Consider the following 21,371-nt stretch of genomic DNA (forward strand, 5'->3'; position numbering starts at 1 on the left):
ATGGGAACTTTTCCCATTAGAAATGAATGGGATAGTTTTTGGCAAATATCCGGGGAACCGTACATTTTTTCCAAATTCTGTATACAATCTTTATGGCCCCCACCGTCCCGGAATTTTTGATGTCCAAATTATGTGATTTGGTCAAAAATTGTAGGACAAGTAGCGTTTTGAAAAAATTTTTAAAAATCGGAAAATCGCCGTTTACGGGCGATCGGAAAATTTTTCGGGGTCGTTTGAAAAATTCCCATCGTCGCACAAAAATTTCGGTCGTGTCGATACTTGAACGGTGCCAATCGGTGGTACGGTTCGGGCTGCGCGGCGCGCCGAAAAAACGCGGAGAAACCATTGCATAATAATAAAGTTGTAGAATAACATAACCTTGTTCTTTCCTTTGGAAAGACCAAGGTAATAATAATAATAATAATAATAACTAGAAACTGCAATTTCGGGAGAAATTACACACCTTGGTCTTTCCTCTGTGGAGATACAGATCTTAGCCCCACTCAGGTCTATCAATAGAATGGACCATAATGCCAGTCATTGGCACTAAACAAAGTTAAAGCCGTTAGAAATGAATGGGAGAATTGGACGTCCATGGACGTCAATGGCAGCACCCTCCATAATTGTTAATGGAATCGGGGAAGTTTGGGGGACACGTCCTATTGATATCTAGTCATTTTCTGTTGATTTGGGGAAAAAAAAAAAATTCCCATTGAAAATGAATGGGAAAAATTTTGGACGTCCATGGACGTCAATGGTATCAACTTACATAAGCGTCAATGGAATCCAAGTACATTGGCATCAATAAAATGAAAAAACATGAAGAAATGCCATTGGAAATGAATGGGAAGTTTGGACGTCCATGAACGTCAATGGCATCACCCTCCATAAGCGGCAATGCAATCGGGGACATTTGGGGGACACGTCCTAATGATATCTAGTCATTTTCTGTTGATTTGGGAAAAAAAAAAAATCCCATTGAAAATGAATGGGAAAAATTTTGGACGTCCATGGACGTCAATGGTATCAACTTACATAAGCGTCAATGGAATCCAAGTACATTGGCATCAATAGAATGAACAAACATGAAGAAATGCCTTTGGAAATGAATGGGAAGTTTGGACGTCCATGGACGTCAATGGCATCACCCCCCATAAGCGGCAATGCAATCGGGGACATTTGGGGGACACGTCCTAATGATATCTAGTCATTTTCTGTTGATTTGGGGAAAAAAAAAAATTTCCCATTGAAAATGAATGGGAAAATTTTTGGACGTCCATGGACGTCAATGGTATCAACTTACATAAGCATGAATGGAATCCAAGTACATTGGCATCAATAGAATGAACAAACATGAAGAAATGCCATTGGAAATTAATGGGAAGTTTGGACGTCCGTGGACGTCAATGGCATCACCCTCCATAAGCAGCAATGCAATCGGGCACATTTGGGGGAAACGTCCTATTGATATCTAGTCATTTTCTGTTGATTTGGGGAAAAAAAAAAAATTCCCATTGAAAATGAATGGGAAAAATTTTGGACGTCCATGGACGTCAATGGTATCAACTTACATAAGCGTCAATGGAATCCAAGTACATTGGCATCAAAAGAATGAACAAACATGAAGAAATGCCATTGGAAATGAATGGGAAGTTTGGACGTCCCTGGACGTCAATGGCATCACCCTCCATAAGCAGCAATGCAATCGGGGACATTTGGGGGACAGGTCCTATTGATATCTAGTCATTTTCTGTTGATTTGGGGAAAAAAAAAAAATTCCCATTGAAAATGAATGGGTAAAATTTTGGACGTCCATGGACGTCAATGGCAGCACCCCCCATAAGCGTCAATGGAATTGGGGACGTTTGGGATATACGTCCTATTGATATCTGGTCATTTTCTGTTGATTTGGAGAAATTTAGTTTTTTCCCCATTGAAAATGAATGGGAAAAATTTTGGACGTCCATGTAAGTCAATGGCGGCACCCTTCATAAGCGTCAATGGAATTGGGGAAGTTTGGGGGACACGTCCTATTGATATCTGGTCATTTTCTGTTGATTTGGGGTAATTTTGTTTTTTCCCCATTGAAAATGAATGGGAAAAATTTTGGACGTCCATGGCAGTCAATGGCATCGACATCCATATAGTCAATTGAATCCAAGTACATTGGCATCAGTAGATTCGACATGCATGGCCGTCAATGGCATCAATGCAATGTAAATTCCATTGGAAATCCCATTAGAAGTGAATGGGACTTTTCCCATTCGAAATGAATGGGATAGTTTTTGGCAAATTTCCGAGGAAGCGTAATTTTTTCCCAAATTCTGTATACAACTTTTATGCCCCTCACCGTCCCGGAATTTTTGATGCCCAAATTGTGTGATTTGGTCAAAAATTGTAGGACTAGATACATTTTGAAACTTTTTTTTTTTTTCCGGAAAAGTGCCGTTTACGGGCGAAGGGAAATATTTTCGGGTCCGTTTGAAAAATTCCCATCCTTGCGCGAAAATTCCGGTCGTGCCGATATTTGAACGGTGCCGATCGGTCAAACGGTTCGGGCTGTGCAGCGTGCATTTTTTTTTCATTCAAAATGAATAGGAAAGTTTTTGGCAAATTTCCGGGGAACCGTAAATTTTTGCCAAATTCTGTATACAACTTTTATGCCCCTCATCGTCCCGGAATTTTTGATACCCAAATTATGTGATTTGGTCAAAAATTGTAGGACTAGATACATTTTTTAACTTTTTTTTTTTTTCGGAAAATTGCCGTTTACGGGCGAACGGAAAATTTTTCGGGGGATTTTGAAAAAGTCCCTGCGTCGCGCGAAAAATCCGGTCGTGCCGATACTTCAACGGTGCCGATCGGTGGTATGGTTCGGGCTGCGCGGCGCGCCGAAAAAACGCGGAGAATAAGATGAAGATATAATAAATAATAACTAGAAACTGCAATTTCGGGAGAAATTACACCTTGGTCTTTCCTCTGTGGAGATACAAATCTTAGCCCCACTCAGGTCTATCAATAGAATGGACCATAATGCCAGTCAATGGCACTAAACAAAGTAAAAGCCATTAGAAAAGATTGGGAGAATTGGACGTCCATGGCCGTCAATGGCGGCACCCTTCATAAGCGTCAATGGAATTGGAGAAGTTTGGGGGACACGTCCTATTGATATCTGGTCATTTTTTGTTGATTTGGGGGGGGAAAAAAATTCCCATTGAAAATGAATGGGAAAAATTTTGGAGGTCCATGGACGTCAATGGTATCAACTTACATAAGCGTCAATGGATACCAAGTACATTGGCATCAATAGAATGAAAAAACATGAAGAAATGCCATTGGAAATGAATGGGAAGTTTGGACGTCCATGGACGTCAATGGCATCACCCTCCATAAGAGGCAATGCAATCGGGGACATTTGGGGGACACGTCCTATTGATATCTAGTCATTTTCTGTTGATTTGGGGAAAAAAAAAAATTCCCATTGAAAATGAATGGGAAAATTTTTGGACGTCTATGGACGTCAATGGTATCAACTTACATAAGCGTCAATGGAATCCAAGTACATTGGCATCAATAGAATGAACAAACATGAAGAAATGCCATTGGGATTTAATGGGAAGTTTGGACGTCCATGAACGTCAATGGCATCACCCTCCATAAGCGGCAATGCAATCGGGGACATTTGGGGGACACGTCCTAATGATATCCAGTCATTTTCTGTTGATTTGGGGGAAAAAAAAAAAATTCCCATTGAAAATGAATGGGAAAAATTTTGGACGTCCATGGACGTCAATGGTATCAACTTACATAGGCGTCAATGGAATCCAAGTACATTGGCATCAATAGAATGAACAAACATGAAGAAATGCCATTGGAAATGAATGGGAAGTTTGGACGTCCATGAACGTCAATGGCATCACCCTCCATAAGCGTAAATGGAATTAGGGACGTTTGGGGTATACGTCCTATTAATATCTGGTCATTTTCTGTTGATTTGGGGAAATTTAGTTTTTTCCCCATTGAAAATGAATGGGAAAATTTTTGGACGTCCATGGACGTCAATAGCAGCACCCCCCATAAGCGTCAATGGAGTTGGGGACGTTTGGGGTATACGTCCTATTAATATCTGGTCATTTTCTGTTGATTTGGGGAAATTTAGTTTTTTCCCCATTGAAAATGAATGGGAAAAATTTTGGACGTCCATGGCCGTCAATGGCATCGACATCCATATAGTCAAATGAATCCAAGTATATTGGCATCAATAGATTCGACATGCATGGCCGTCAATGGCATCAATGCAATGTAAAGTCCATTGGAAATACTATTGAAAGTGAATGGGAACTTTTCCCATTGGAAATGAATGGGATAGTTTTTGGCAAATATCCGGAGAACCGTAAATTTTTTCCAAATTCTGTATACAATCTTTATGCCCCCCACCGTCCCGGAATTTTTGATGTCCAAATTATGTGATTTGGTCAAAAATTGTAGGACAAGTAGCGTTTTGAAAAAGTTGTAAAAAATCGGAAAATCGCCGTTTACGGGCGAACGAAAAATTTTTCGGGGTCGTTTGAAAAATTCCCATCGTCGCGCGAAAATTCCGGTCGTGTCGATACTTGAACGGTGCCGATCGGTGGTACGGTTCGGGCTGCGCGGCGCGCCGAAAAAACGCGGAGAAACCATTGCATAATAATAACTAGAAACTGCAATTTCGGGAGAAATTACACCTTGGTCTTTCCTCTGTGGAGATACAAATCTTAGCCCCACTCAGGTCTATCAATAGAATGGACCATAATGCCAGTCAATGCACTAAACAAAGTAAAAGCCATTAGAAAAGATTGGGAGAATTGGACGTCCATGGCCGTCAATGGCATCACCCTCCATAAGCGGCAATCCAATCGGGGACATTTGGGGGACACGTCCTAATGATATCTAGTCATTTTTTGTTGATTTTGGGAAAAAAAAAAAATTCCTATTGAAAATGAATGGGAAAAAATTTGGACGTCCATGGACGTTAATGGTATCAATTTACATAAGCGTCAATAGAATCCAAGTACATTGGCATCAATAGAATGAACAAACATGAAGAAATGCCATTGGAAATGAATGGGAAGTTTGGACGTCCGTGGACGTCAATGGCATCACCCTCCATAAGAGGCAATGCAATCGGGGACATTTGGGGGACACGTCCTATTGATATCTAGTCATTTTCTGTTGATTTGGGGGAAAAAAAAATTCCCATTGAAAATGAATGGGGAAATTTTTGGACGTCCATGGACGTCAATGGTATCAACTTACATAAGCGTCAATGGAATCCAAGTACATTGGCATCAATAGAATGAACAAACATGAAGAAATGCCATTGGGATTTAATAGGAAGTTTGGCCGTCTATGAACGTCAATGGCATCACCCTCCATAAGCGGCAATGCAATCGGGGACATTTGGGGGACACGTCCTAATGATATCTAGTCATTTTCTGTTGATTTGGGGAAAAAAAAAAAAAATTCCCATTGAAAATGAATGGGAAAAATTTTGGACGTCCATGGACGTCAATGGTATCAACTTACATAAGCGTCAATGGAATCCAAGTACATTGGCATCAATAGAATGAACAAACATGAAGAAATGCCATTGGAAATTAATGGGAAGTTTGGACGTCCGTGGACGTCAATGGCATCACCCTCCATAAGAGGCAATGCAATCGGGGACATTTGGGGGACACGTCCTATTGATATCTAGTCATTTTCTGTTGATTTGGGGGAAAAAAAAATTCCCATTGAAAATGAATGGGGAAATTTTTGGACGTCCATGGACGTCAATGGTATCAACTTACATAAGCGTCAATGGAATCCAAGTACATTGGCATCAATAGAATGAACAAACATGAAGAAATGCCATTGGGATTTAATAGGAAGTTTGGCCGTCTATGAACGTCAATGGCATCACCCTCCATAAGCGGCAATGCAATCGGGGACATTTGGGGGACACGTCCTAATGATATCTAGTCATTTTCTGTTGATTTGGGGAAAAAAAAAAAAAATTCCCATTGAAAATGAATGGGAAAAATTTTGGACGTCCATGGACGTCAATGGTATCAACTTACATAAGCGTCAATGGAATCCAAGTACATTGGCATCAATAGAATGAACAAACATGAAGAAATGCCATTGGAAATGAATGGGAAGTTTGGACGTCCAAGGACGTCAATGGCATCACCCTCCATAAGCGGCAATGTATTCGGGGACATTTGGGGGACACGTCCTAATGATATCTAGTCATTTTCTGTTGATTTGGGGAAAAAAAAAAAAAAAATTCCCATTGAAAATGAATGGGAAAATTTTTGGACGTCCATGGAGGTCAATGGTATCAACTTACATAAGCGTCAATTGAATCCAAGTACATTGGCATCAATAGAATGAACAAACATGAAGAAATGCAATTGGAAATGAATGGGAAGTTTGGACGTCCATGAATGTCAATGGCATAACCCTCCATAAGCGTAAATGGAATTGGGGAAGTTTGGGGGACACGTCCTATTGACATTTAGTCATTTTCTGTTGATTTGGGGAAATTTAGTTTTTTCCCCATTGAAAATGAATGGGAAAAATTTTGGACGTCCATGGACGTCAATGGCAGCACCCCCCATAAGCGTCAATGGAGTTGGGGACGTTTGGGGTATACGTCCTATTAATATCTGGTCATTTTCTGTTGATTTGGTGAAATTTAGTTTTTTCCCCATTGAAAATGAATGGGAAAATTTTTGGACGTCCATGAATGTCAATGGCGGCACCCCCTATAAGCGTCAATGGAGTTCGGAACGTTTGGGGGAGACGTACTATTGATAACTGGTCATTTTCTGATGATTTGGGGAAATTTAGTTTTTTCCCCATTGAAAATGAATGGGAAAAATTTTGGACGTCCATGGACGTCAATGGCAGCACCCCCCATAAGCGTCAATGGAGTTGGGGACGTTTGGGGTATACGTCCTATTAATATCTGGTCATTTTCTGTTGATTTGGGGAAATTTAGTTTTTTCCCTATTGAAAATGAATGGGAAAAATTTTGGACGTCCATGGCCGTCAATGGCATCGACATCCATATAGTCAAATGAATCCAAGTACATTGGCATCAATAGATTCGACATGCATGGCCGTCAATGGCATCAATGCAATGTAAAGTCCATTGGAAATACTATTGAAAGTGAATGGGAACTTTTCCCATTGGAAATGAATGGGATAGTTTTTGGCAAATATCCGGAGAACCGTAAATCTTTTCCAAATTCTGTACACAATCTTTATGCCCCCCACCGTCCCGGAATTTTTGATGTCCAAATTATGTGATTTGGTCAAAAATTGTAGGACAAGTAGCGTTTTGAAAAAGTTGTAAAAAATCGGAAAATCGCCGTTTACGGGCGAACGAAAAATTTTTCGGGGTCGTTTAAAAAATTCCCATCGTCGCGCGAAAATTCCGGTCGTGTCGATACTTGAACGGTGCCGATCGGTGGTATGGTTCGGGCTGCGCGGCGCGCCGAAAAAACGCGGAGAAACCATTGCATAATAATAATAATAACTAGAAACTGCAATTTCGGGAGAAATTACACACCTTGGTCTTTCCTCTGTGGAGATACAGATCTTAGCCCCACTCAGGTCTATCAATAGAATGGATCATAATGCCAGTCATTGGCAAAAAACAAAGTAAAAGCCGTTAGAAATGAATGGGAGAATTGGACGTCCATGGACGTCAATGGCATCACCCTCCATAAGCGGCAATCCAATCAGGGACATTTGGGGGACACGTCCTAATGATATCTAGTCATTTTCTGTTGATTTGGGGAAAAAAAAAAAATTCCCATTGAAAATGAATGGGAAAAATTTTGGACGTCCATGGACGTCAATGGTATCAATTTACATAAGCGTCAATGGAATCCAAGTACATTGGCATCAATAGAATGAACAAACATGAAGAAATGCCATTGGAAATGAATGGGAAGTTTGGACGTCCGTGGCCGTCAATGGCATCACCCTCCATAAGAGGCAATGCAATCGGGGACATTTGGGGGACACGTCCTATTGATATATAGTCATTTTCTGTTGATTTGGGGAAAAAAAAAAAATTCCCATTGAAAATGAATGGGAAAATTTTTGGACGTCCATGGACGTCAATGGTATCAACTTACATAAGCGTCAATGGAATCCAAGTACATTGGCATCAATAGAATGAAAAAACATGAAGAAATACCATTGGAAATGAATGGGAAGTTTGGACGTCCATGGACGTCAATGGCATCACCTTCCATAAGCGGCAATGCAATCGGAGACATTTGGGGGACACGTCCTATTGATATCTGGTCATTTTCTGTTGATTTGGGGAAAAAAAAAAAATTCCCACTGAAAATGAATGGGAAAAATTTTGGACGTCCATGGACGTCAATGGTATCAACTTACATAAGCGTCAATGGAATCCAAGTACATTGGCATCAATAGAATGAACAAACATGAAGAAATGCCATTGGAAATGAATGGGAAGTTTGGACGTCCGTGGACGTCAATGGCATCACCCTCCATAAGCGGCAATGCAATCGGGGACATTTGGGGGACACGTCCTAATGATATCTAGTCATTTTCTGTTGATTTGGGGAAAAAAAAAAATTCCCATTGAAAATGAATGGGAAAAATTTTGGACGTCTATGGACGTCAATGGTATCAACTTACATAAGCGTCAATGGAATCTAAGTACATTGGCATCAATAGAATGAACAAACATGAAGAAATGCCATTGGGATTTAATGGGAAGTTTGGACGTCCATGAACGTCAATGGCATCACCCTCCATAAGCGGCAATGCAATCGGGGACATTTGGGGGACACGTCCTATTGACATCTAGTCATTTTCTTTTGATTTTGGGAAAAAAAAAAAAATTCCTATTGAAAATCAATGAGAAAAATTTTGTCAATGGCACTAAATAAAGTAAAAGCGATTAGAAATGATTGGGAGAATTGGACGTCCATGTCCGTCAATGGCAGCACCCCCCATAAGCGTGAATGGAGTTGGGGACGTTTGGGGTATACGTCCTATTGATATCTGGTCATTTTCTGTTGATTTGGAGAAATTTAGTTTTTTCCCCATTGAAAATGAATGGGAAAAATTTTGGACGTCCATGGAAGTCAATGGCGGCGCCCTTCATAATCGTCAATGGAATTGGGGAAGTTTGGGGGACACGTCCTATTGATATCTGGCTATTTTCTGTTGATTTGGGGAAATTTTGTTTTTTCCCCATTGAAAATGAATGGGAAAAATTTTGGACGTCCATGGCCGTCAATGGCATCGACATCCATATAGTCAATAGAATCCAAGTACATTGGCATCAGTAGATTCGACATGCATGGCCGTCAATGGCATCAATGCAATGTAAATTCCATAGAAATCCCATTGAAATGAATGGGAAATTTTCCCATTAGAAATGAATGGGAGAGTTTTTGGCAAATTTCCGGGGAACCGTAAATTTTTTCCAAATTCTGTATACAACTTTTATGCCCCTCACCGACCCGGAATTTTTGATGCCCAAATTATGTGATTTGGTCAAAAATTGTAGGACTAGATACATTTTGAAAAAAAAAAAAAAATCTGGAAAATTGCCGTTTGCGGGAAAATGGAAAAATTTTCGGGGCCCTTTTTAAAAAAGCCATCGTCGCGCAAAAATTCCGGACGTTTCGATATCTGAACGGTGCCGATCGGGGCAGCGGTTCGGGCTGTGCGGCGCGCCGAAAAAACGCGGAGAATAAGATGAATAATAATAATAATAAAAATAAGTACGATAAAGTTGCAGAACAGCATTACCTTGTTCTTTCCCTTGGAAAGACCAAGGTAACTAGAAACTGCAATTTCGGGAGAAATTACACACCTTGGTCTTTCCTCTGTGGAGATACAGATCTTAGCCCCACTCAGGTCTATCAATAGAATGGATCATAATGCCAGTCATTGGCAAAAAACAAAGTAAAAGCCGTTAGAAATGAATGGGAGAATTGGACGTCCATGGACGTCAATGGCGGCACCTTTCATAATTGTTAATGGAATCGGGGAAGTTTGGGGGACACGTCCTAATGATATCTAGTCATTTTCTGTTGATTTGGGAAAAAAAAAAAAATTCCCATTGAAAATGAATGGGAAAAATTTTGGACGTCAATGGTATCAACTTACATAAGCGTCAATGGAATCCAAGTACATTGGCATCAATAAAATGAACAAACATGAAGAAATGCCATTGGAAATGAATGGGAAGTTTGGACGTCCATGAACGTCAATGGCATCACCCTCCATAAGCGGCAATGCAATCGGGGACATTTGGGGGACACGTCCTAATGATATCTAGTCATTTTCTGTTGATTTGGGAAAAAAAAAAAAAATCCCATTGAAAATGAATGGGAAAAATTTTGGACGTCCATGGACGTCAATGGTATCAACTTACATAAGCGTCAATGGAATCCAAGTACATTGGCATCAATAGAATGAACAAACATGAAGAAATGCCTTTGGAAATGAATGGGAAGTTTGGACGTCCATGGACGTCAATGGCATCACCCCCCATAAGCGGCAATGCAATCGGGGACATTTGGGGGACACGTCCTAATGATATCTAGTCATTTTCTGTTGATTTGGGGAAAAAAAAAAAATCCCATTGAAAATGAATGGGAAAAATTTTGGACGTCCATGGACGTCAATGGTATCAACTTACATAAGCGTCAATGGAATCCAAGTACATTGGCATCAATAGAATGAACAAACATGAAGAAATGCCATTGGAAATTAATGGGAAGTTTGGACGTCCGTGGACGTCAATGGCATCACCCTCCATAAGCAGCAATGCAATCGGGCACATTTGGGGGAAACGTCCTATTGATATCTAGTCATTTTCTGTTGATTTGGGGAAAAAAAAAAAACTTCCCATTGAAAATGAATGGGAAAAATTTTGGACGTCCATGGACGTCAATGGTATCAACTTACATAAGCGTCAATGGAATCCAAGTACATTGGCATCAATAAAATGAACAAACATGAAGAAATGCCATTGAAAATGAATGGGAAGTTTGGACGTCCCTGGACGTCAATGGCATCACCCTCCATAAGCAGCAATGCAATTGGGGACATTTGGGGGACACGTCCTATTGATATCTAGTCATTTTCTGTTGATTTGGGGGAAAAAAAAAAAATTCCCATTGAAAATGAATGGGTAAAATTTTGGACGTCCATGGACGTCAATGGCAGCACCCCCCATAAGCGTCAATGGAATTGGGGACGTTTGGGATATACGTCCTATTGATATCTGGTCATTTTCTGTTGATTTGGAGAAATGTAGTTTTTTCCCCATTGAAAATGAATGGGAAAAATTTTGGACGTCCATGTAAGTCAATGGCGGCACCCTTCATAAGCGTCAATGGAATTGGGGAAGTTTGGGGGACACGTCCTATTGATATCTGGTCATTTTCTGTTGATTTGGGGTAATTTTGTTTTTTCCCCATTGAAAATGAATGGGAAAAATTTTGGACGTCCATGGCAGTCAATGGCATCGACATCCATATAATCAATTGAATCCAAGTACATTGGCATCAGTAGATTCGACATGCATGGCCGTCAATGGCATCAATGCAATGTAAATTCCATTGGAAATCCCATTGGAAGTGAATGGGACTTTTCCCATTCGAAATGAATGGGATAGTTTTTGGCAAATTTCCGAGGAAGCGTAATTTTTTTCCAAATTCTGTATACAACTTTTATGCCCCTCACCGTCCCGGAATTTTTGATGCCCAAATTGTGTGATTTGGTCAAAAATTGTAGGACTAGATACATTTTGAAACTTTTTTTTTTTTCCGGAAAATTGCCGTTTACGGGCGAAGGGAAAATTTTTCGGGTCCGTTTGAAAAATTCCCATCGTTGCGCGAAAATTCCGGTCGTGCCGATATTTGAACGGTGCCGATCGGTCAAACGGTTCGGGCTGTGCAGCGTGCGTTTTTTTTTCATTCAAAATGAATAGGAAAGTTTTTGGCAAATTTCCGGGGAACCGTAAATTTTTGCCAAATTCTGTATACAACTTTTATGCCCCTCATCGTCCCGGAATTTTTGATACCCAAATTATGTGATTTTGTCAAAAATTGTAGGACTAGATACATTTTTTAACTTTTTTTTTTTTTCGGAAAATTGCCGTTTACGGGCGAACGGAAAATTTTTCGGGGGATTTTGAAAAAGTCCCTGCGTCGCGCGAAAAATCCGGTCGTGCCGATACTTCAACGGTGCCGATCGGTGGTACGGTTCGGGCTGCGCGGCGCGCCGAAAAAACGCGGAGAATAAGATGAAGATATAATAAATAATAACTAGAAACTGCAATTTCGGGAGAAATTACACCTTGGTCTTTCCTCTGTGGAGATACAAATCTTAGCCCCACTCAGGTCTATCAATAGAATGGACCATAATGCCAGTCAATGGCACTAAACAAAGTAAAAGCCATTAGAAAAGATTGGGAGAATTGGACGTCCATGGCCGTCAATGGCGGCACCCTTCATAAGCGTCAATGGAATTGGAGAAGTTTGGGGGACACGTCCTATTGATATCTGGTCATTTTTTGTTGATTTGGGGAAAAAAAAAAAATTCCCATTAAAAATGAATGGGAAAAATTTTGGACGTCCATGGACGTCAATGGTATCAACTTACATAAGCGTCAATGGAATCCAAGTACATTGGCATCAATAGAATGAACAAACATGAAGAAATGCCATTGGAAATGAATGGGAAGTTTGGACGTCCATGGACGTCAATGGCATCACCCTCCATAAGCGCCAATCCAATCGGGGACATTTGGGGGACACGTCCTATTGATATCTGGTCATTTTTTGTTGATTTGGGGGAAAAAAAAAAATTCCCATTGAAAATGAATGGGAAAAATTTTGGACGTCCATGGACGTCAATGGTATCAACTTACATAAGCGTCAATGGAATCCAAGTACATTGGCATCAATAGAATGAACAAACATGAAGAAATGCCATTGGAAATGAATGGGAAGTTTGGACGTCCATGAACGTCAATGGCATCACCCTCCATAAGCAGCAATGCAATCGGGGACATTTGGGGGACACGTCCTAATGATGTCTAGTCATTTTCTGTTGATTTGGGGGAAAAAAAAAAAAATTCCCATTGAAAATGAATGGGAAAATTTTTGGACGTCCATGGACGTCAATGGCAGCACCCCCCATAAGCGTCAATGGAGTTGGGGACGTTTGGGGTATACGTCCTATTAATATCTGGTCATTTTCTGTTGATTTGGGGAAATTTAGTTTTTTCCCCATTGAAAATGAATGGGAAAATTTTTGGACGTCCATGGACGTCAATGGCAGCACCCCCTATAAGCGTCAATGGAGTTCGGAACGTTTGGGGGAGACGTACTATTGATAACTGGTCATTTTCTGATGATTTGGGGAAATGTAGTTTTTTCCCCATTGAAAATGAATGGGAAAAATTTTGGACGTCCATGGACGTCAATGGCAGCACCCCCCATAAGCGTCAATGGAGTTGGGGACGTTTGGGGTATACGTCCTATTAATATCTGGTCATTTTCTGTTGATTTGGGGAAATTTAGTTTTTTCCCCATTGAAAATGAATGGGAAAAATTTTGGACGTCCATGGCCGTCAATGGCATCGACATCCATATAGTCAAATGAATCCAAGTACATTGGCATCAATAGATTCGACATGCATGGCCGTCAATGGCATCAATGCAATGTAAAGTCCATTGGAAATACTATTGAAAGTGAAAGGGAACTTTTCCCATTGGAAATGAATGGGATAGTTTTTGGCAAATATCCGGAGAACCGTAAATTTTTTCTAAATTCTGTATACAATCTTTATGCCCCCCACCGTCCCGGAATTTTTGATGTCCAAATTATGTGATTTGGTCAAAAATTGTAGGACAAGTAGCGTTTTGAAAAAGTTGTAAAAAATCGGAAAATCGCCGTTTACGGGCGAACGAAAAATTTTTCGGGGTCGTTTGAAAAATTCCCATCGTCGCGCGAAAATTCCGGTCGTGTCGATACTTGAACGGTGCCGATCGGTGGTACGGTTCGGGCTGCGCGGCGCGCCGAAAAAACGCGGAGAAACCATTGCATAATAATAATAATAAAGTTGTAGAATAACATAACCTTGTTCTTTCTTTCAGAAAGACCAAGGTAATAATAATAAGGCGAATAAAGTTGCAGAATAACAATACCTTGTTCTTTCCATAGGAAAGACCAAGGTAATAAAGTTGTAGAATAACATAACCTTGTTCTTTCTTTCAGAAAGACCAAGGTAATAAAGTTGTAGAATATCAATACCTTGTTCTTTCCTTCGGAAAGACCAAGGTAATAAGGCGAATAAAGTTGCAGAATAACAATACCTTGTTCTTTCCATAGGAAAGACCAAGGTAATAAAGTTGTAGAATAACATAACCTTGTTCTTTCCTTTGGAAAGACCAAGGTAATAACTAGAAACTGCAATTTCGGGAGAAATTACACACCTTGGTCTTTCCTCTGTGGAGATACAGATCTTAGCCCCACTCAGGTCTATCAATAGAATGGATCATAATGCCAGTCATTGGCACAAAACAAAGTAAAAGCCATTAGAAATGAATGGGAGAATTGGACGTCCATGGACGTCAATGGCGGCACCTTTCACAATTGTTAATGGAATCGGGGAAGTTTGGGGGACACGTCCTAATGATATCTAGTCATTTTCTGTTGATTTGGGAAAAAAAAAAAATTTCCCATTGAAAATGAATGGGAAAAATTTTGGACGTCCATGGACGTCAATGGTATCAACTTACATAAGCGTCAATGGAATCCAAGTACATTGGCATCAATAGAATGAAAAAACATGAAGAAATGCCATTGGAAATGAATGGGAAGTTTGGACGTCCATGGACGTCAATGGTATCAACTTACATAAGCGTCAATGGAATCCAAGTACATTGGCATAACTAGAATGAACAAACATGAAGAAATGCCATTGGAAATGAATGGGAAGTTTGGAAGTCCATGGACGTCAATGGCATCACCCTCCATAAGCGGCAATGCAATCGGGGACATTTGGGAGACACGTCCTACTGATATCTAGTCATTTTCTGTTGATTTTGGGGGGAAAAAAAATTTCCCATTGAAAATGAATGGGAAAATTTTTGGACGTCCATGGATGTCAATGGTATCAACTTACATAAGCGTCAATGGAATCCAAGTACATTGGCATCAATAGAATGAACAAACATGAAGAAATGCCATTGGAAATGAATGGGAAGTTTGGACGTCCATGAACGTCAATGGCATCACCCTCCATAAGCGGCAATGCAATCGGGGACATTTGGGGTACACGTCCTTTTGATATCTAGTCATTTTCTGTTGATTTGGGGGGGGGGGGGGGGGATTCCCATTGAAAATGAATGGGAAAAGTTTTGAACGTCCATGGACGTCAATGGTATCAACTTACATAAGCGTCAATGGAATCCAAGTACATTGGCATCAATAAAATGAACAAACATGAAGAAATGCCATTGGAAATGAATGGGAAGTTTGGACGTCCATGAACGTCAATGGCATCACCCTCCATAAGCAGCAATGCAGTTGGGGACATTTGGGGGACACGTCCTAATGATATCTAGTCATTTTCTGTTGATTTGGGGAAAAAAAAAAATTCCCATTGAAAATGAATGGGAAAAATTTTGGACGTCCATGGACGTCAATGGCAGCACCCCCTATAAGCGTCAATGGAGTCAGGGATGTTTGGGGGACAGGTCCTATTGATATCTGGTCATTATCTGTTGATTTGGGGAAATTTAGTTTTTTCCCCATTGAAAATGAATGGGAAACATTTTGGACGTCCATGGCCGTCAGTGGCATCGACATCCATAAAGTCAATTGAATCCAAGTACATTGGCATCAATAGATTTGACATGCGTGGCCGTCAATGGCATCAATGCAATGTAAAAAAATTCAATTGGAAATCCCATTGTAAGTGAATGGGAAATGTTCTCATTAGAAAAAATGAATGGAACAGTTTTGGGCAAATTTCCGGGGGACCGTAATTTTTATCAAAATTCTGTATACAACTTTTATGCCCCTCACCGTCACAGAATTTTTGATGGCCAAATTATGTGATTTGGTCAAAAATTGAAGGACTAGATACATTTTGAAACTTTTCTTTGTTTCCCATTAAAAATGAATGGGCCAGTTTTTGGCAAATTGCTGGGAAACCGTACATTTTATCAAAAAATTTACCGTTGTCATTTTTATGCCCCTCGCCATCCCGGAATTTTTGACGCCCATCTTGTGTGTTTTCGTCAAAAATTGACGGACTTGTAACAGTTTGAAAGTTGTCTTTTTTTCCCATTAAAAATGAATGGGCAGGTTTTTGGCAAATTTCCGGGGAACCGTATATTTTTTCCAAATTGTATTAATAACCTTTGTTCCCCTCCCTGTCCTGGAATTTTTGATGCCCAAATTGTGTGATTTGGTGAAAAATTGTAGGACTAGATACATTTTGAAACTTTTTTTTTCTCATTAAAAATGAATGGGCAAGTTTTTGTCAAATTTCTGGGGAACCGTAAATTTTTTCCAAATTCTGTATACAACTTTTATGCCCCTCATCGTCCCGGAATTTTTGATACCTAAATTATGTAATTTGGTAAAAAATTGTAGGACTAGATACATTTTGAAAATTGCTTGTTTTTTCCGGAAAATTGCCGATTACGGACGAACCGAAAATTTTTCGGGGCCGTTTGAAAAATTCCCATCGTCGCGTGAGAATTCCGGTCGTGCCGATACTTGAACGGTGCCGATCGGTGCTACGGTTTTGGCTGCGCGGCGGGACGAAGGATTCCCATTCAAAAAAAAAAACAGAATAACATATAGGGGGGAGGCCGTAGAATCTCACTACCTGATCTTTCCAAAGGAAAGACCAGGTAATAATAAATAATAAAGTTGCACAATAACAATACCTTGTTCTTTCTTTCAGAAAGACCAAGGTAATAAACCGATTTTTTTTCATTGACACGGCCACGTTGTGTTGAAGAAACGTATGCGGCGACCCGTTGCCGACCATTACGGTACGTGACGTCACCGTTTTGTTTTGGTAATACTTCACTCTAATCGGCCGAATGATTTCGTCTGTGTTAAATTCTGCTTTTTTCACTCTTCATAAAGCACAGAATTTAGTTTCTTGAACTCATTTGAGTCGATGTTTATTGCAGCTCCGCAATTCGGACCTTAACAAATGTAAGGACACACACTTCCTGTGTCCGTCAACTATATCGGTCCCTCGGGAAACTCAAACCCAAATAACAATAGTTCCTTTTGATACTGTCGTGTTGACAGCTATGAGCTCTCACGGATTTCCGACTTACGTTCTCACTTTCATTTTACCGTATCAATCCATGGAAGAAACATTTATTCATCAAGAGGAAACGAGCAAGTTATACAGCAGCCTTTAAAAGAAAAGTCACATCTGTTTTGTTTTCTCCTAGATTCTGGTAAGTTGGAGAAGTTGTCAAATCATATTATTACTGTAAATATTGTCAGTTTACGGTAATGTTTTGAACTACCAATGTGCTATGCTTGTGCTGTGTTTCACCAGTCAGTAAAATGACATCTCTCTATCTGTACACAAGCTCTGTTTTCTTCTAAAATTAGGGTGCGCGTTATAAATGGGTACAATAATTTTCCCGAGATTTTACAAGTCAATTTGGGGTGCGCATTATACACGGGTGCGCCTTATATTCGGGAAATTACGGTATATACACATATATACACATACACAGTATTGGCCAAAAGTGGAGACACCTCAAAGGTGCATACTTTGAAGAATGTAGAACACAAAACCTGTTTTCAGTTATTTCACTTTTTTTGCCATTCCACATGTTCGTTCATAGTTTTGATGTCTTCAGTGAGAATTTACAATAGCAGTGAAAATATATAAAACGCAAAAATTATGAAGTGTGTCCAAACTTTTGACTTTCGTTTCAGTCTTCAACATGCTTCTCCCCCCAGTCCCACAAATGTAAAACTCCGCCTATGATTGCAAACTAACTATAACATGTACATAAATACACATATTATAAAGGCTGGTTGCAAACTGTAGAAGTGCTGGCTGTCTCGTTACCTGTCGGCTTTGTTTCGAGTTTTTTTCGCGACGCGTTGTGAGAGACGAGACGAGACGAGGCAGCGAAAACAGAATGATATAGCCAGTTACTCACTTCTGAATCTACGACAAGCGACCAATTAGGGGCCTGTGTGCAAGAAGGGGCTGGACCAAATAATGACACTTCCCGTTCAATTATACTGCTAAGCGGTCTTTGGTGATTCGTTTGGTAACGTCACTTCCTGTTCACTAACCGAACGATTCATTTGGGCGGGTGGGGGAATGAGGGTGGCAAACGATTCGTTGAACGATTTGTTTGAACAAATCTTTTTACTGAATGAACCGGAATGGATTCGTTTACTCAAGTGAACGATATCGCTTCACTATGTGACAGACGGCGCGCACGCAGCATGTTAATACATGTGACCCGTTTTTTTTCCGATGAGAAAACGTGAGATGTGATGTCACTCCCAAACTTAAGAGCAGTATTTTCTATTCAAATGCTCTTCGTACGTGACTACAGTATTCTTCATTCTACATACAGTATGAGGCAACAACAAAATAGTACCGCACAGGCACTGAGGAAACTAACTTTAATCAGATTACTGGCTTGGAAAAATGAACGCGTTAGATTGCTCGTTACTGAAAAAAACTAATCAGATTACAGTAACGCGTAGTAACGCCTTACTGACAACACTGGCTATCATAGCAGTTTCATGGCGCAATATTCCCCAGACTATTTTTAATTCATCCGTTTTACCCTGGAGAACCCCGTTTACGGTAGGGTGACCAAACATCCTCTTTTGCCCGGACCTGTCCTACTTTCACGTAGTATCCTTGTCGTCCGGGCAGGTTTTATAAATTCATAAAAATGTCCGGTTTTTATGATTTTTCACGGGACCAATTTGAAGAGAAACCCTCCTGCCGCTGGGTGGCAGCGCCTGCCTGCGATGGCATGTCTCCTAGTAGTAGGGAGGGAAGGAGCAATTCTTGTTTTTGTTGGCAGTTTACCCCTATCATGAGGCATTACCGCCATCTACTGGGTTGACGATTTGGCCACAACGCCTGCCCAGTTAAGTTTTTTTTACGATAAATACGTATATAATGGCAACTGTTGACTTCTGTCGGAGCTTTGACTCTAAAATCCCATTTGGTGTCGCATCCTTGCGCTGCCGATGATGATAAACTTTTATAGCAAAGTTTGATTTTTGCCTCAGCTAGCTATCAGTAAGCTAAACCACGCTTTATGGCATTATGGGAAACGTAGTTTTGAACTGCTACATTTGGAAACATGCTGGTTGAATAGTTTGTCAGTTTATTTCGGTTATTGTTTGTGTGCAATCTAGAACATTGAATGAGAATATCAATTGAATGTGAATAACAATTTGTCAAGGACAATTGTCGTGATAATAATTTATAAAAATGTTTAGTTGGCACCTAGCCTACTTAGTCATTAATTATTATTTTTTTCAATCTGCATTTTTCCATCCAGAGTGAGGGGGCACACTTTAAATAGATTAAAGTGATATAGGCATCTTTGAGCGAACTTCAAGTAAAATTCAAGTATCTTGAGGCCGGGCTGAGTGTCCTCTTTTTTGGAACTCAAAATATGGTCACCCTAGTTTACGGGCACATCACAACCACTTTTGTTTCAATCCAGCCATAAAAAGAAGGTAAGTAATATATATATTATATACATTATTAGAATTATCTATAATTATTTAGCTTAGAATCATTAATTGATGTCTAATATTTATTTTTAAAAAGAAAAACGATTTAAAAAAGTTATTCAATCGCGTAATTTTAACTTTTAAAGAAATTATGTCACAATGAAAAAATTGTGTCTATAAATAACTATCGCTCAATTGTGTTTTTTTGTTACTGTCGCATTTTTTGCGATATTTTAGATAATAAGTAATCGATCCAAACAAAGAAGATTCAATAAAAAAACTTTTAAAAAGGTAAAAATTTGAAAAAGAAAATCTCGACCATTAAATTTTGCCAATGACTTCCACGTCACGCCACTTGAAAAATGTAAATATTTTGGTATTGGAATGTAACCCCTAAAGTTCCCCTGGAAATGCATTAAAAAAATTTTTTTTTTTTTTGCACAGATTATTAACACATTTTAGCTCTCTAATGTAATGTAATGTAATGTAATGTAATGTAATATAATGTCTGAAATCTACTTACCTATTGGTACTGTAATCCATTCCGCCCACTTGCTTGCTGGCTTGCAGTAAGTCAAGGATCCCTGTCGCACTCCCACTTTTTCTTTTCTTTCTTTTCATGTTTAAATTGCGACTTTTACCATCAGGCTTGGCGTCTGTGTCTATATGTAGAGTTTCTTCATCTGAAGAATCAGCACTCTGATTCTAGAAAAAAGAAACCCAATACCAAGTAAATAGACATTTTAAAAAAAGTACAATATATAAATACAATTGCTGCAGATCACCCTGCAAAGTGAAATTTGACAAACAAAACTCAACTGTAAAATGGAAGAGTGATTACAGTAATATATACTGTATTTTCCAGATTATCAGTAACACTTTTTATAGTTTTCATTGATTGGCTGGACCGGCAATTCAAGTGACTGATGGGTTATTCCAGAGTTGGAGTAAATGTTGAATTCAAATTCTTAAAAAAATAAGCCTTCACTTTTCTGTTTTTCTGCTACTTATTCATTATTGATAGGTAATGAATTGTCAAAGGCTCATCTTAAAATGAATGGTAAAAAAATGTTCAATCAAAGTTGAGTTTTATAAAAATATGTATAACAGAGGAGAGGACATCATTTGCTCTCTTAGAAAACTAATGACGTAAGCTCCAGCGTATCATGTGATTGCAAGCATGTTGTAGGACACGTTGCAAGACAAATATCAAATGTCATAAAAATAAAAATGTCACGTGCATATATTGCAGAAAGTTGATGTTTCATTTTCTGTACACATAATATCAACTTTCATTGCCATGCGGATTACACTCTAGTGACGAGATTTGTCGTTCACTTGAGTAAACGAATCCATTCCGGTTCGTTCAGTAAAAAGATTCGTTCAAACAAATCGTTCAACGAATCGTTCGCCCCCCTCATCTCCCTCCCCGCCCAAACGAATCGTTCGGTTACTGAACGGGAAGTGACGTTGCCGAACGAATCACCAAAGACCGCTTCGCAGTATAACTGAACGGGAAGTGACATTGCTTGGTCCCTCCCTCTCTTCCACATTGA

The 21,371-nt window shown here is 39.6% G+C and overlaps 1 protein-coding gene across 1 annotated transcript in view; it reads right to left on the minus strand.

Moving 5' to 3' along the window:
- The window catches only part of LOC130911308 (lysine-specific demethylase phf2-like), a 205,224-nt gene that overhangs the window by 59,974 nt on the left and 123,879 nt on the right, over positions 1-21,371 (minus strand). Inside the window, exon 17 of the mRNA XM_057829185.1 lies at positions 20,339-20,520. Coding sequence (XP_057685168.1) covers positions 20,339-20,520 — 182 coding nt within the window. The remainder of the gene's footprint in view (positions 1-20,338; positions 20,521-21,371) is intronic.

The sequence above is a fragment of the Corythoichthys intestinalis genome, unplaced genomic scaffold (assembly GCF_030265065.1).
Source record: "Corythoichthys intestinalis isolate RoL2023-P3 unplaced genomic scaffold, ASM3026506v1 HiC_scaffold_26, whole genome shotgun sequence".
Taxonomy (NCBI): Eukaryota; Metazoa; Chordata; class Actinopteri; order Syngnathiformes; family Syngnathidae; genus Corythoichthys; species Corythoichthys intestinalis.